This window comes from Vigna radiata, chromosome 1, assembly GCF_000741045.1.
Source record: "Vigna radiata var. radiata cultivar VC1973A chromosome 1, Vradiata_ver6, whole genome shotgun sequence".
Lineage (NCBI taxonomy): Eukaryota > Viridiplantae > Streptophyta > Magnoliopsida > Fabales > Fabaceae > Vigna > Vigna radiata.
The window spans coordinates 7357552-7372233 of record NC_028351.1 but is presented as its reverse complement, the minus strand read 5'-3'; the positions used below and the strand labels follow the sequence as shown (position 1 = coordinate 7372233).

The 14682-nt window shown below is 30.0% G+C and overlaps 1 protein-coding gene across 4 annotated transcripts; it reads right to left on the bottom strand.

Moving 5' to 3' along the window:
* Positions 1-10602: 10602 nt before the first annotated feature.
* Positions 10603-14238, bottom strand: LOC106773095 (LEAF RUST 10 DISEASE-RESISTANCE LOCUS RECEPTOR-LIKE PROTEIN KINASE-like 1.1). 4 transcript variants are annotated; one of them, XM_014659786.2, is made up of 6 exons: positions 13836-14237; positions 13543-13637; positions 13122-13425; positions 12124-12945; positions 11906-11998; positions 10603-11551 (listed from the first exon to the last, which is right to left on the bottom strand). In XM_014659786.2, the coding sequence occupies exons 3-6, from the start codon at positions 13309-13311 to the stop codon at positions 10743-10745; spliced, it is 1914 nt and encodes a 637-aa protein (XP_014515272.1). In that variant the 5' UTR covers positions 13312-13425; positions 13543-13637; positions 13836-14237; the 3' UTR covers positions 10603-10742. The 4 variants fall into 4 exon arrangements, with proteins under 4 accessions (XP_014515272.1, XP_014515278.1, XP_022639149.1 ...); XM_014659792.2 differs by lacking the exon at positions 13543-13637; XM_022783428.1 differs by lacking the exons at positions 11906-11998; positions 13543-13637 and having other exon boundaries at positions 13836-14238.
* Positions 14239-14682: the final 444 nt, after the last annotated feature.

The following is a 14682-nucleotide window of genomic DNA, read 5'->3' as shown; positions in this document are numbered from 1 at the left end:
ATATTTATTTTATCTATTCAAGAATTAAACAGGGTTAAAAAGTATAAAAATTTAATAGAAACTAATTGAGAATACACAAATTTATAATAGATTTAAAATTTAATTAAATCTAAAAATAATGTATTATAAGTTATTGCATTTAATAAATTATTTGTTATTTAATCAATAATAAAATAAACACCGAAAGAATTAAAATTAGAAATTTTTTTATATAGTCGATAAATTTGAAATAAGTTATTGTTTCTAAAATTGTTAACATCTATTCATTAGGATAAAATTGTATTTTTGTAATATTTTAATATTTCTATTTTATAAAAAATCAAAAGGGAAAAAAAGAAAAAAAAAAAAAAAAAAAAGATACCAGATGTTGGAGACTGAAATTCTCACCCTTGTTTCATTCATGCAATGTGATCAACCAGTAACAAAATGAATGACATGTATACAATAATTCATATTTGAACTGTGATTGGTTGAAATTATGTTTTATTTCTGAGTAAAATTAATTGGTTTTAAAATCAAATTTGACAAAGCACAAATCAACTCACTTATTTATGAAACTTTTGTATTGTTGTAATATGTTTTTTATGTTTTGAAAATGTTATTCTTAAAAGTATATTAGTATTTGTATAGTGTTGTTTAAATTGTTGATAGTTTTTTATTTAATATAACACATAATTTAGAACAAATAAGTGATTTATTTATAAGACATTTTAAAATTTTTATGAAATACTAATTTTTCCTAATTAAATATTATAAATAATTTTTTATATCAATAAATAACTTGATAAAAGAATTTTAAAAAACTTCAATAATGAATATAAATGTAATATATTGATAATATCATTTTACAAATTTGATAAAACCAATGAAATTAATTATTTTATTGATATGTATCACGACCAAAAGTAGTAACATTTTATAGTATTTGAATACCATTGTTTATAATTTATTTATCTTTGAAAAGTTTTTATTAAATAAAGTACACAGTTTAAAATGTGTTAAAAACATATTTCTCCTATAAATACATTTTCTGTTATTAACCAAATATTAACATTGATCTAAATATGAAAATAAACAAAAAAATACATTATTTGTGAAATATGTTGAAAGAATTAAAAGATTTTACAAGAACATTTAATGAATAAGGTTTTGGTTGGTTGGTCAGGAAAAGCAATGCAATTGACACGTGCAGAGGATGAGTAGGTGGGACACGTGCCAAATATACATCCCTTCATGCCTGCCACTCACTTTCACAGTAAACCTCCCATTTGTTGTTTTACATGGTCAGTTATTTCAACCACAATTATTACAAAATCTCTATTTTAAATCATGTTTATTATGACTTTAATAACAAAAATCTATGCTAAATGCACAAAGTGACAATAAGATAAAGTTTTACATGGTTTTCGATATAAATATTATAATAATTAATACACTGATTTATTTAGTAAATTAAAATATAATTTATAAACTAATTATAATTATTTTAAAAACTAATAAATTTTAGTATTTAAATTAATTATTTTCATAATAATTTTTTTTTACTATAAAATTGGAAACTATTTAAAGATTGTTTTTATATTGTCTAGTAATTATAGTATATTAGTGTATTTTATTGTTATAATGTGAATATGAAAATTTTTATTTTTTAACTAAGCAAAGCTCACCTACTTCTAATGTTGTGTTCGCTTGAACAGATTGTACTGTTCAAGCGAATTTCCGAGCGAAGAATCATTTAGAAATCGTGTTCTCATCTGCTAATTTGAGAAGATGGAAAAGCGACGATTTGCATGGATTTAGTGTGGATTGCACTGTTTACATCGTCTCGCCAAAATGGAAGGATTTGTGCTGATTTATAAGTAAAAGACTCATATGCCCTGTACGATTGTACTTCGACTCCATCTGCAACCCTTTTCGACTCCATCTGCAACCCTTTGTAATATTAAAAAATCATAATATTAACGTTAATATTAACGTTCAAAACTCCGACTCCGCAGTGTTCTGGCCATGGTTGCACAGATTTAAGTGGTTGTTGGAGGTTGAAGCCGTGTGGTTGTGGTGGAGGGGATAAGGAAGATGAAAGTTGATGATGAGAGGCAAGCGGGATGAAGAAGACGAAGCAGAAAAAGTAAAAGACATGCTGTATCTGGTTCCAGTAAACATCGTATCCGGATACACATTTTTCATTTTTTTCGAAGGAACCGTATCCGGATACAGGCTTCTTGTATCCGGATCCACCACACATATTGCCAGTGTGTCTTTTTTTCGGTTGCAGGGGCCATACCTTGATTCCTTGCTCCACCGTAGGGTTGGCCGGAAATGGGTTCCATGAACCTGTACATGAACCTGCCGGAAATGGGTTCCATCAAACCTAGTTTCATCTGCTTCATCTCCTTCCCACCCAAACAGAGCATACCTTCTTCCGTTTCTTAGGTGTTGTATTCGTTTTTCCATTTCTTCAATTCTACTTTCTTTTTTGGTTTTGGTGATGAACCCAATTTTTTAATTTTTGGGTTGTTTTAAATCTGCAGATTCCGATCTCATTATGGCCAAAACCTCTTTCAAGCATCAACATCCTTTGGGTATTCTTCGATTTCTTAAATTTTTTATAATCATTGGAATTCAAAACACTTTTGTATTGTAAAAATTAAAATGAATCTATTTTATTTTACCGGTATTTGACTAAGCCATAAGTTGTTGGTAATTTGATTTGCAGAATAGAGCATTCTGCGAATGAATGTGCAGAATGGCAATGAATATTGACTTTGATTTTTTCTAATCCAACGATCTCTTTTGACAATGAAATTACCTATACAGTTCGATAGTTTTTTTAAGTTTATTTTGAACATTGGAGGGTGTAAACTAGATATAAGTTTGAAAGTTGGAGGACCAGACATAGTTTTCTTTCAAAATGTTCCTGCTCTACCTATTAACATTTATACATTTAAATATAACAATAAAAAATAATATTTTATATTACATTAATAACTAGGGGTATTTTGGTCATCTTCAATTTTTACCTATTAAACTAATTTTTTTAATCTGTCACATCAATCAAATCCTACACTAATTCTCACAAACTTTATCCTCAAATCTACTCTCAATTACCCACAAATCCACTCAAAAAAACAACAAAAAAATTACCCTCAAATCCACTCAAATCCATTCAAATCATCTCCCACAAATCATCTCTCATAAATCCATCCAAAAGAACACACCCTAAAAGTTAAAATGTATTTACTACCGTGATATTTAATATTAAAAGTACAATTGCTACTTTGAGTTTGAGTCTTGATTATGCTTGTTAAATCACATTCACATCATCCAATTTTTAAATTTGTTACGAAGAATGAATCACTGAAATAAATTAAAAAAATAAATAAATGCAAGGACAAATGTCAGAACCCATAAATTTTCCAGTTGAGTGGGATTCGGGTGGCAACAAGAAAAGTGTGAAATTCAAAAAGTGGAAGACAGGTGGCTGCAGCAGACTGGACCGTCCGGTTTTGGTAGTAGTATTTAAGTTGGGATTTCAAATTTCCAGCCGTTTTATGCATGCAACCTTCCTTTTCTACTTTCAGACCTTCATTTCTCCTCCTTCTCTTTAGAGTTTCCCAACTTCTCTTTTCAAATTCTAACCTTTCCATTATTTCGATCATCGTTCAGGCAACACCTGAGAGATTCCTGGCGACCAGCTTTTCATTTTAACCGATTGGTTTTCTGTGTGGAGCTGGTAAGATCGAAACTTTTTCTTCCTTTGAAATTCTTTCATTTTTGATGCATGCAAACACTGTTTTGGTTTGCATGTGAATACCCAAGTCCTTTTCTGATTATGTTTTCAACTCTTAACCATAGGTGAGGTTTGTTTCACCAATCTGAATGAGTAAGACGGTTAGAATTTGATTTCCATCTCTGTACTACTGTGAAAGCTTAGGATTTCTGGATTGTGAGGTAAGGGAAGCTTGTAATTTAATTATGATTGTTGTTTTTGGATGATTGTATGTTTGAATGATGATATGTTGATGAATTGATTGATATTGTAAGCTTGCATGGATGTTTGAACGTGTTTGTGATTAATAAATGGATAAGAACTGGGTAGTAATAGGGTTAGTCGAAACTCTGCTAAATTCTGTAGAGTTCTGAAATTTTGACCGAGGGTCATTTATGACCGTTCGGTTTTTCACTAGTACGTTCGATCTTGATTGAATTCTCTTATGTAGGGGATTTCAGTTAATGACCGATCGGTTTTATAATGTCTAATTATAAGTATTCGGTTAGTTAAAGTTTCATGGGATTTCTTATCGGTTAGTCTATTTACTAGATTTCAAAATTTGTTAAAATAATTTAAAAACAATTTTTTATACACGTTTGTTATTTTTAATGAGTGTTTAGTTTGTACTATCATTCAGTCTATAAAATGTTCGGTCATTGACTAACATTTAATCTTTAAAGTGCTCGGTCATAGACTAAGCACTAGGTAAGTACTAGGTTTTCTATTAATAATATTTCTTTTAAATAGTTTTCGGTTTCGTACTAACACTCAATCGCTTGAAGAGTGCTCGGTCTTGTACTAACACTCGGATTTTCTTGAAGAGAACTTCAGCCTACTATAAAGTGTTTGACTTAAGCTTCAAACGTTCGGTCAAAGCTACAGTAGTATAGTTAAGTCTTTATTGTTGATTAAGAGTGATGTGTTTTCAGTCTTAGAGAGTATTTGGCTCAAGTTAAGAGCCAACATGTTTCCTGACCGTTCGGTCATATTCATAGTCTACAAAATGATTTACTTTAATGTTGGCTTTTGATTGAAGTTGTTATTATATGACTCTGTTGGAGTGTTTAAGTATGATGGTAAATTATGAGTTGAATAGTATGGATATGTAAGAGAATTCCAAGGAGGAATGTCTCATGATTTGTAAGTATGAATGTGGTCAGACTCTACTGTTGTTTTTGATCCCGATATTCCGTGATTACTCATTCTCATACAGAGGAGGGTAGCTCATGTGTGGGAATGGTAGGAGGTCTGTGACCATAAGACCAGATGGTCATTTTAGGACTAATCTCGGGTGGTAGCTGTTGAGTGTATCCCAGTTACTACACCACGCCGGGTGCTAGAAACGTTGAGCTACACGGTTCATATAGTCCGGACAATGTCAAAAGTGGTTGGTTATGATATTGTATATGTGGGTCTTTGATTGTGCAACTTGTATGGTGATTGTATGATTGAATATATTGTTTTGAACATTCCATGTTTTGTTTAAATGATATGTTGATTTGAGTAATTAAATTACATAAGCTTACCCTTATTTTTCCTGTCTTGTCTATGATTATCCTTTCGGTCGTTCTCTTCATTGCGATGATTATTCTATGAATGTGAGGAGAAGGCATTGAAGATTCCTTGGAGGAAGCCCTACAGAGTGAACACCCTGACGATAGTGTAGGACCGTCCGGTCAGTAGGTTTTCTTTGATTACATTTGTTCTATGAGTTATCAATGAGAATCTTTGTAGATCAATAATAATAAACACATGACTTGATTATTGTTACAATGATTTTATGTGTTGATAGAATATCTAGTGAGACTAAAGGAGTCTTTGTATTTTAAAGTAGTTATAGTTGTTATATCATGTAAAGGAAGCTAATTTTTACTCTTATGTGTCTGTTTCACATTGATTTTTGGTGTGAGTACTAAATTAATGCTTTCAATTTTTATGTTTGATATTTTTAGATAGTGAAATTAAATGTTTTAATTCAATTACATGCTTATAATGGTTTGAGATTGTGAGTCTTCTATGTTATGCATGGATGAATGTGGTTTCAGGATTGAATTAGTACAATTGTAAATTTTGGCATGGACTGAGTTTGTTAATCCAAAGTTGGTGCGCTTATAATTTGTATGAAGCTTGAGAGTGGGATTTGGTATGATTAAAACTATCATTTTGCAGGTGTTTTGTTGTCTACAATATGTAGAGTCGTTAAGCGAGGTTGTCCATGACAAAGTCAAATAACTCACTCAATTGATGGTTGTTGGGTGAGAGTATTCTCACTAAGCAGCATCAAAGTATGGGAACATACTGGCTTAGTGGTCAGTAGGCAAGACTATTCTCGTTGAATGATGTCAAAGACAAAGAACTCACTGACTTAGTTGCCGTTGGGCACCATCCATAATCACTAGACGAAATTCTTCAAATTAAATCTTGGTAGCTTCAGGGGTGCTCTTGTTGGGCATCAAAGGCTAACGTTAAGCGAGAATAATTAGAATTTTCTAAAGAGTTTTAACCGTTAGGCAAGTTATGAACTGGTTAAGTGAGTTTAAGTTGTTTAATTAAGATTTTTATATGATTTTAAGAATGTTTAGTTGTTAATTAATATATGTATCTATTTGTATGAAAATGTATGAGTTTTGATAATGTTATATGCTCAAATCCAATGAGGATTAAGCCTATACTTCTTTAGGGTATGTATTGAAGTATGGATTCAAGAATGAAGATTATTATGATACTCTACTAACCATTCTGACTCATATAGAGAAGAATGAGTTAGGTGGTGAGAATAACGGAATATCTTAGTCTAAGAACAATTTCATGGTTCTAATGACGGGAGAGGACTAACTTTGTGTGTGGTAGAGTAGTAAAGACCACCATAGATGTAAAATCTTTAAGAATCCTACATCAATGCATATTATCCAGATAATACAATTTAGAAAAGTATTTTGATGTGATATCTATTTAAACTGTATGATGCTACTTTATGATAAAATTTGTATATAATATTCCTTTGGTAAAGTATCCTCTTCTACTCTATTGATTTGTATGTTATTTTTTCTTTTACAAATATCATCGTATAAGGAAATACATGTTGATCTAACCTATGAAGGAGAAATGCAATTGTCTAGTTATAAAAATATAATTTCTTGTTATGTTTGTCCTTTTCAAAAATATTATATTTTCTTTTATTCATCTTTTTTATTCATCTTTATAGCTCATTTGATTTCTATACATATTTACCTCTTTTAATAAGTTTATTTGAGTTTTCCTTTCTACTTGGTATTAGTAGTATTAAATGAAATGTTATAAATAAAAATTTGTTTATAATAATAAACATGTGAATAGTCAAGACTTTTTACTTTTCTTTATTTTCATGAGTGACTTGAAGAAATAAAAAATTTAAAAGTAAATTAACTAAAATATATAAGTGTAATTTAGATGACATGTTGAATGTCTATAGAAGAATTAGTTGTTTTTTTTTTTTTTGTGATGTAAGGTCTTGTTAGATAGAAAAACATTTAATGAAAACCTTAAGTTTGACATGAAAGTTGAATATTGTAATTTTCAAGTTATATTACATTGATTAGATTAATTTATGTATGGGATTATATTCATGAGTGAATATGTTTTATGTAACAATTTTGTTTTATAATTGCTTATACGAATGAATAGTCACCATATAATATATATATATATATTAAAATCATATTTAGTCATATAAATACTTTTTAAAATTTTAATTTATTAATTAATATTTTTTTTGAATAAATTAAGATTATCACATATACATATAAATTATTTATTATAATTAATAAATTGAAATTTAATTTATAAGTGTTAATTTATATGCTTAGAAAAATATAATATATAAAATGTTAATATTTTAAATTATTTTTACTTTAAGAAAAAAAATGAATGATCAATTAATTCATTTCATCTCATCTTTGACTAGATAATTTGGCATGAACCATGACACAGTTTACCCTCTTATTTCATTGTTATAATTGTGTTAGTCTAAATAAGAATGTTTCTTATAAAGAAAAAATGTGCATTAAAAAATGTTACTTGTAATTATATTTGTGAGAGAAAAAATTGAACTGAAATATTAAAGTTATAGGAGTGGAAAAAAACATCCTCATCAGAGAAATCGATCGGAAGCATGAAAAGTTAATAGTGTCGATCACGAATTGGTCCACATCGTTTCACCCATGAATATGATATATCATTCCATACACGGTGTCTATTCATTGCATTAAATCACTTACAACAATGGGTCCTATAAACTGCAAAAGTTAAATGAAAACCCACAATCTCACAAACTTCTAAAATTCAATAATTCACACATTTTTATTTTTATATAATATATTCACAAACGAGTGTAAGAATAAGGATAATTATGGAAAAGATAATGATATTTTCACACAAAATTATTTTACAATTAATAATAATAATCATAAATATCAAACTAATCATAAATAATATTAAAATATTATAAAAAATATCAAAATATTATTATCCGAATAAAAATGATTTGTTGTCTTATTTTATTTATGAGAGATAATTATTTGGCATTAATTGCAAGATCTTTTACACATTGGACATATTTCACTGAAAAAGAGCTTGATCAAGAGAATATTAGTCACTTAAAACGTGAATTTACCATTATAAGACATAATTTGATAGGTGAATGAGCTCTTATTAAGTTCTTCAAAATAGATTATGAAAATTATTTTATTTTATTTTATTAAAGAAAACTTATATATAAATGTTTATACGGAAAGTACTTATTTAAGCACTTAATTAAATGAACTATTTAAGAAATCATAAGCAAATAATTACCGACATAACACATAACCTTGGCTCTAATAGATGAATTTGAACATTTAGCATATGTTTGTTTGTGGGTTTCTTTCATGCGAATTTTCTAAGCAAATCCAACTATTAAGATTATGTGTCGTATTGGTTTTCTGAGAATTGTTTTTCTTATTTTTAGGAATATGTTATTGTTGGTTTTGACAGCTTGGAGGCATTTCTAGTAGCTTCATATATAAATTTAGGATGCTGTAAGCATTGAGTGGCATTGAGTGAAACTGAAAAAGAAAGAAGTGGACCCTTGATTTCCATATAAACCTAATCTCTCAATTCAATTACACAAGACTGACCCACTGCTTTTCAAACAATTCGTACACTCTTTCCTGATTTTATTAGATATACTTACAATTATTCTTAGAATTTTCATTAAAGGTACATAGTATATTTTAGGGTTAAATATGTTTTTAATCTCTATATTTTAGGGTGATTTTGATTTTAATCCCTCTTTCAAACTAAGGTACAATTTAGTCTTTCAACTTTAGAAAACTCTGATTTTAGTCATTTTTACCAAATTTTGTTAACTTTATTTGCTGTTTGAAACGCGTTTCTCAGTTAACATGGAAGTAAAAAGATGTCAAACAGTATAAACAATCCAACTGCTATAATGAGATGTGCTTGAAATAGCAATTAAAGTTACAAAAAAAATTGGTAAAAAAATTTAAAATCAGAAGAAGGACTAAAACCAAAATCGTCCCAAAGTATAAGAACTAAAAACATATTTAATTCAATATTTTAATTAAAATACATTGATTTAATACAAACATTTAAGACCCGAGTTTTAAATAAGATTATGAATTTTAAGAAAATAAATACTTTATATTTTAAAATATATATATTTCTACTAACAGTTAATAAAAGTTTAATGGAAATAACCGGAACAATATTCAAAATGGTTGGAAGTGTTTAACTATTAAAATAAAATTAATTTATAATGTATAAGTAGATGTAAATATTATGTTATAAATTGATTTGATAAGATTAAATTAGATTTAAAATTATTATTAAAATTAATTTTTACAAGATTGGTTATTTGTTAAACATATTAATCGATCTGATATTAGACTATTTATTAATATCAAATATATCTAAATAATTTATAATATATAAATGAATAGAAATTTTTATCTTATAATATATGTCGGAATGGGAGCAAAGAATGTGTGGGTGAGAAGAATGAAAAAGGTGGGTCCAAGGCTTGTGTCGATGTAGGTTTGTCACAAAAAATGAAGAAAGGACAATTATATAAAGGAAGGGTTACATTACATATGGTGAAATTGGGATGAGACATGTGACTATCCTTACTCAGATTTTGAAATGTATGGGCCCTATTAGGGTTTGGTTTGTTTTGGGGTTCTTAAACTTTAGTGTGTCAATATCTTTCTAAGGATATAATGACAACATTTACCAATATACATCATGCCACCACATACCATTTTATCACCACATTCACACATGTTGCTAATTCTTAATCCTAGGAGATCATACTTTTTTTCAAAGGAAAATATATTTTAACACCAATTTTTTGACATCATTTTGACATCGTACACGTGTCAAAATGTGGTTGGATGATTTCAAATTAAAAAAAAAAATTTTGATTTTTCTCTTTCAAATATGCCCTTGTTTCAGTTTTTTAATTTGAAATCGTCTAACCACATTTTAACACGTGTGTAGTGTCAAAATGATGTCAAAAATTGATGTTAAAATATCATTTTCCATAAGAAATTAATATAGTTAATATGAGAAAATATGCTTTTAGTATCAGCAAGTATGTGAAATAGTTTATTACATCATTTCGTGTTTAAATTTTTAAGTACATATTTATACTAAATGCTAAGATAATATATTTTTTTATGCTAAAAAGGAAAAAAGAATAGACAAGATTTTCCAGAAGAACAAATGGTATTCTTTATATAAATGGTGTAACTACACAGTTAAATAACCAACAAAGAAAAAGAAAAAGAGAACAGTGAGAAGAAAACAACATTCCTATTGTGGAATACAAATAAACAATTGTGAAAGTGAAACAATGATCTAAAGTGAATCTCAAAAGCAGTTTTCTTAAGTTACTGTCTAACTGATAATCACTGGTAGTGTGTGTGAATGAAGACTATGTCATCTGGTTGAATCCCCATTTTCCTTTACTTATGCCCTCCAAGGTCTCTAGCACCTGTTTCATGGATGGTCTGAACTCCTTGGGACACTGCACACACTGAAATGCTAACTCTGCCACTGCTGATATCATTTCCAAAATGTTATCGTCAGAACCACAGGAAAAGCTTTGATCAACTATCTCGTTTAATTCATTGTTCAAGATTTTTCTCTTTGCAAATTGTGCCAGAGTCTCATTATCTGTGCCTGCTACCAAACTTGGGTGGATAGATGATATGAGTTCAAACAAGACCACTCCAAAACTATAAACATCACTTTTGTTACTGACCCTTCCAGATATATAATAGTCAGGATCTATATAAGCACGAGTTCCTACTGGAATAGTTGTAACATGAGTAACATGATCTGGAAGAGACCGTGAGAATCCAAAATCAGCAACTTTAACATTAAAATTTTCATCCAACAGAATGTTACTCCCTTTCACATCACGGTGGATGACACTTGAGTCATGAAGAAATACCAATGCAGTCGCAGTTTCAATGGCAATATTCAATCTAGTTTGCCATGGTAGTTTATCACTGGAAGACTCATGAAGATGTTTGGAAAGTGTGCCATTGGAGATGTACTCATACACTAGCATGTGTTTCTTGCAATGGCGAGAAGTGCGGCCATAGAGTGAGACCAGATTTTGGTGGTGCAAGAGACCTAAGATATCAGATTCTTTCATGAATTGCTTAATGGTCTCTTCTGTCTCATTCTCGTCATGGAAACATTTTATTGCAACCTCTAGTCCATCTTTAAGTTTTCCTATTACAATGGAATGCCATCAGGACAAAGATAAATCTATTTGAATTTAATGACTATGAACCTGGTTGTGGAATATTTTTGTATGTAACAAATGAAGGAGGATATATGCATGATTTTAATGATTATGCACGGTCAATGAAAAAGGTGTTTACATGGTCAATTAATCAGAAATAACCATTGACACAAATGTTAACATGTTCATTATTGAAGCCTACAAACTTATTATACATGGTGATTTCTGATTAGATGACAATATAAAACTGTTTTACAATGTCTGTGCATAATCTAACTTCTCTATGCACATTTCTTACAGAGAACCATGATTTAAATTATGTGGACTAATTAGCCTCTCACCATAATATACGCTGCCATACCCTCCCTTACCAAGGCAGGTGCCAAAATTATTAGTAGCTTCTTCAAGTTCAGCATGGTGGAAGATTTTCAAAGCTGAAATGTATGGATTATAAGACGGTAATAAAACCTTTTATCCTCAGTCTGTAAACACTAAAACATATAGAAGCCAGAAAACCATGAGAGAGGAAAAGGGATATAATATGGTTTTGATATTGTACCTTTAGTTGAGTGAGAGTTTGTTACATATCTCCCTTGCTTCATTTCATTGAGAATCTCTAGCACCTGTTCCATGTTTGGCCTCGATTCTTGTGGACATTTCATACAGAGAACTGCAAGCTCAGCTGTAGCAGTCATCAACTGCTTGATGTTAAGGTTTGATTGGAACCCAAGTCTTGGATCAAACAGCTCCACCAAAGTTTTGTTTTCAATTTTTCTTCTTAAAAGGGTATCAAGATTATCCTCCTCATTCATAATATGGAATATTGAAAGCTTTGATGATAGAAGCTCACACAACACCACTCCAAAGCTATAAACATCAATTTTCACACTAAGCTGGCCTTTTGTCAAATACTCTGGGTCTATATAACCACTTGAACCTACCCTATCACTAGTAACATGGGTGGTGTCAACAGGAACTCCATCTGGAAGTTTGCATGATAAATGAAGGTTACCAAGTTTAGCAGAAAAGTTCACATCTAGGAGAATATTGCTGGATTTCACATTACGATGGATGATGCCGTAATAGTGAAGATAGGCCAATGCATTTGCAATATCAATGGCTATATCCAATCGTTTAAGCCAGGGTAGTGCAATGTTTTCGTCCTTTTCACCTCGAAAATGTGCAGCAAGATTTCCACTGGATAGGTATTCATGCACGAGCAGAGGTTCCTCATGATGAGAAGTACATCCGTAAATTGACACAATATTTTTGTGGGGTAAGTAATTTAGGATAACAGTTTCATTGATAAACTGTTGCAATATGTAGCGCTTGTCTTCTGTAAAGCGCTGAATTGTAACCTCACGTCCATCCTCAAGTGTTCCTAAAACAATTGATATAAATAATCATAAGAATATGTTTTGAGCAAAATCATGAGGTATAGTCTTTTAACTGTTTTTCATGTTAATCAAAGTTGAAGTTATACATTGATACTTAGTTCCGGTCACAGCAAATTATCCAAAATCCCTCTATATAGAAGCTTATGGCACAGTCTCTTACCGTAGTACTGACTGATAAAGCCTTTCTTTCTTTCTCCACTTCCAAGATGACGAGATTGATCAAAATTATTTGTGGCCTTTTCAATTTCCTTGTAGGGAATGATTGGCCACTTCAAGTTACTGCGCTTTTGAAATGTGTCAGAAGAAGTGCTAGGGAAGCAGCACTCAAAGAGATCCCACTTAAATCTCATGAGGTAATTACCACAAGTTGCAGGGTCGTTGGGATGCTGATGGTGAGTGAGGTAAAAGGTGACTAATTAGAAATAGAAATTTCTCTGCATGTTAAACTCTATATCGTCTAATTCCTGTTCAAATAAGATCAAAGAATTGGAAGTTAATGGAAAAAGATGAACCGGACAAGACCACTATATCTTTTTCTGTGTTTAACATAGTTGCATACTTATGACTTGGGTTTAAGATACCTGATCAAGCTATAACAACCTTGTACTAATTGATCCACGTGGTTAGTGATAATACCTTAATTTGAATGGTATCCAAAATTTATTCCTTGTAAACACTAACAAACAGAGAATTAGATAAATAAGAGTCTTCCTATACATACTATTCTCATGTACAAATGGTTTTTTATGCATATCTTTGTGTGCTGAGATTATACTTTTGGTTGAATAAGATGAACAACGTCATCTACACAAAAGAATTCACCACAATCAAGAATATTATATGTAAAACAGAGACTAGGTTTCTTAGTTCTTACCTAGTGTAGAACAAGCAATCCCAAGAAAGACAAGGTGCTCCCAACAGTGTTGGAGAATAAATTGTATACCCCTTTGAAAGAATTATCTGCTACTGAGGTACTGATTCAGGTCTAGTGGCTCAAAAAGTCTCAACTTAGCCACTAACAAGTAATCTAGAAAAAGAAATTCTCCAAGGTAATAAGGCCCTTCTTGAATGAGTGTTGTTCTATGAAGTTGAGAACTTTAGAATCAAGACTAATGGAAAGTGAAGTTTTAATCGGTATTGAGGTTCAGTTAAAGATCAACAAAAGGGGCATTGGAAAGGAATGAACAGAGAAGCTGCAGAAAAAGCAAGGAAGGAAACAGGAGCTGCAACACAACACTTCAGATTTTTTATATGAAGGTGCATTTATTAAGGATGACTTTGCTACAACAGCGTTGTTTTGACTGAAGTATTTGTCGGTTTTATATTATATAATTATAGTTTTTTTTTAAAAAAAAAAATTAAACTACCATTTTAATAAAGTGTTTTTATTAAATTTTTGTTCACAAAAATTAAAATCTTAAATTAAAAAACTCAAAACTATGAAAGAAAAAAAACTGGTTATATAAATTTTTAAAGCATTCTTTTTGTCATTAACGATAATAAAGTTTGATTTTATATTTTATTAGATAAAGTTTACTTATAATTTTATAGTTTTAAATAAGTTTTAATTAATAAAACGAGCAAAGAAAAATGTTTTCAAAAATATATTGTTAGCTGTTATCCGTTATCCATTAGTACCGCGTCAAGGAAAAAGACAAATTTTCTAATAAAATATCATTTTCAATTGACAAAACCAAAATTTTGTACCTTTGTATCAAAAT

Coding starts and splice junctions, on each gene's coding strand:
- LOC106773095 (XM_014659786.2), bottom strand. CDS start 13,311: ATGAGATTTAAGTGGGATCTCTTTGAGTGCTGCTTCCCTAGCACTTCT. Junction 12,946..13,121: donor CTTTATCAGTCAGTACTACG/GTAAGAGACTGT, acceptor CAATTGTTTTAG/GAACACTTGAGGATGGACGT. Junction 11,999..12,123: donor AAACTCTCACTCAACTAAAG/GTACAATATCAA, acceptor CATACATTTCAG/CTTTGAAAATCTTCCACCAT.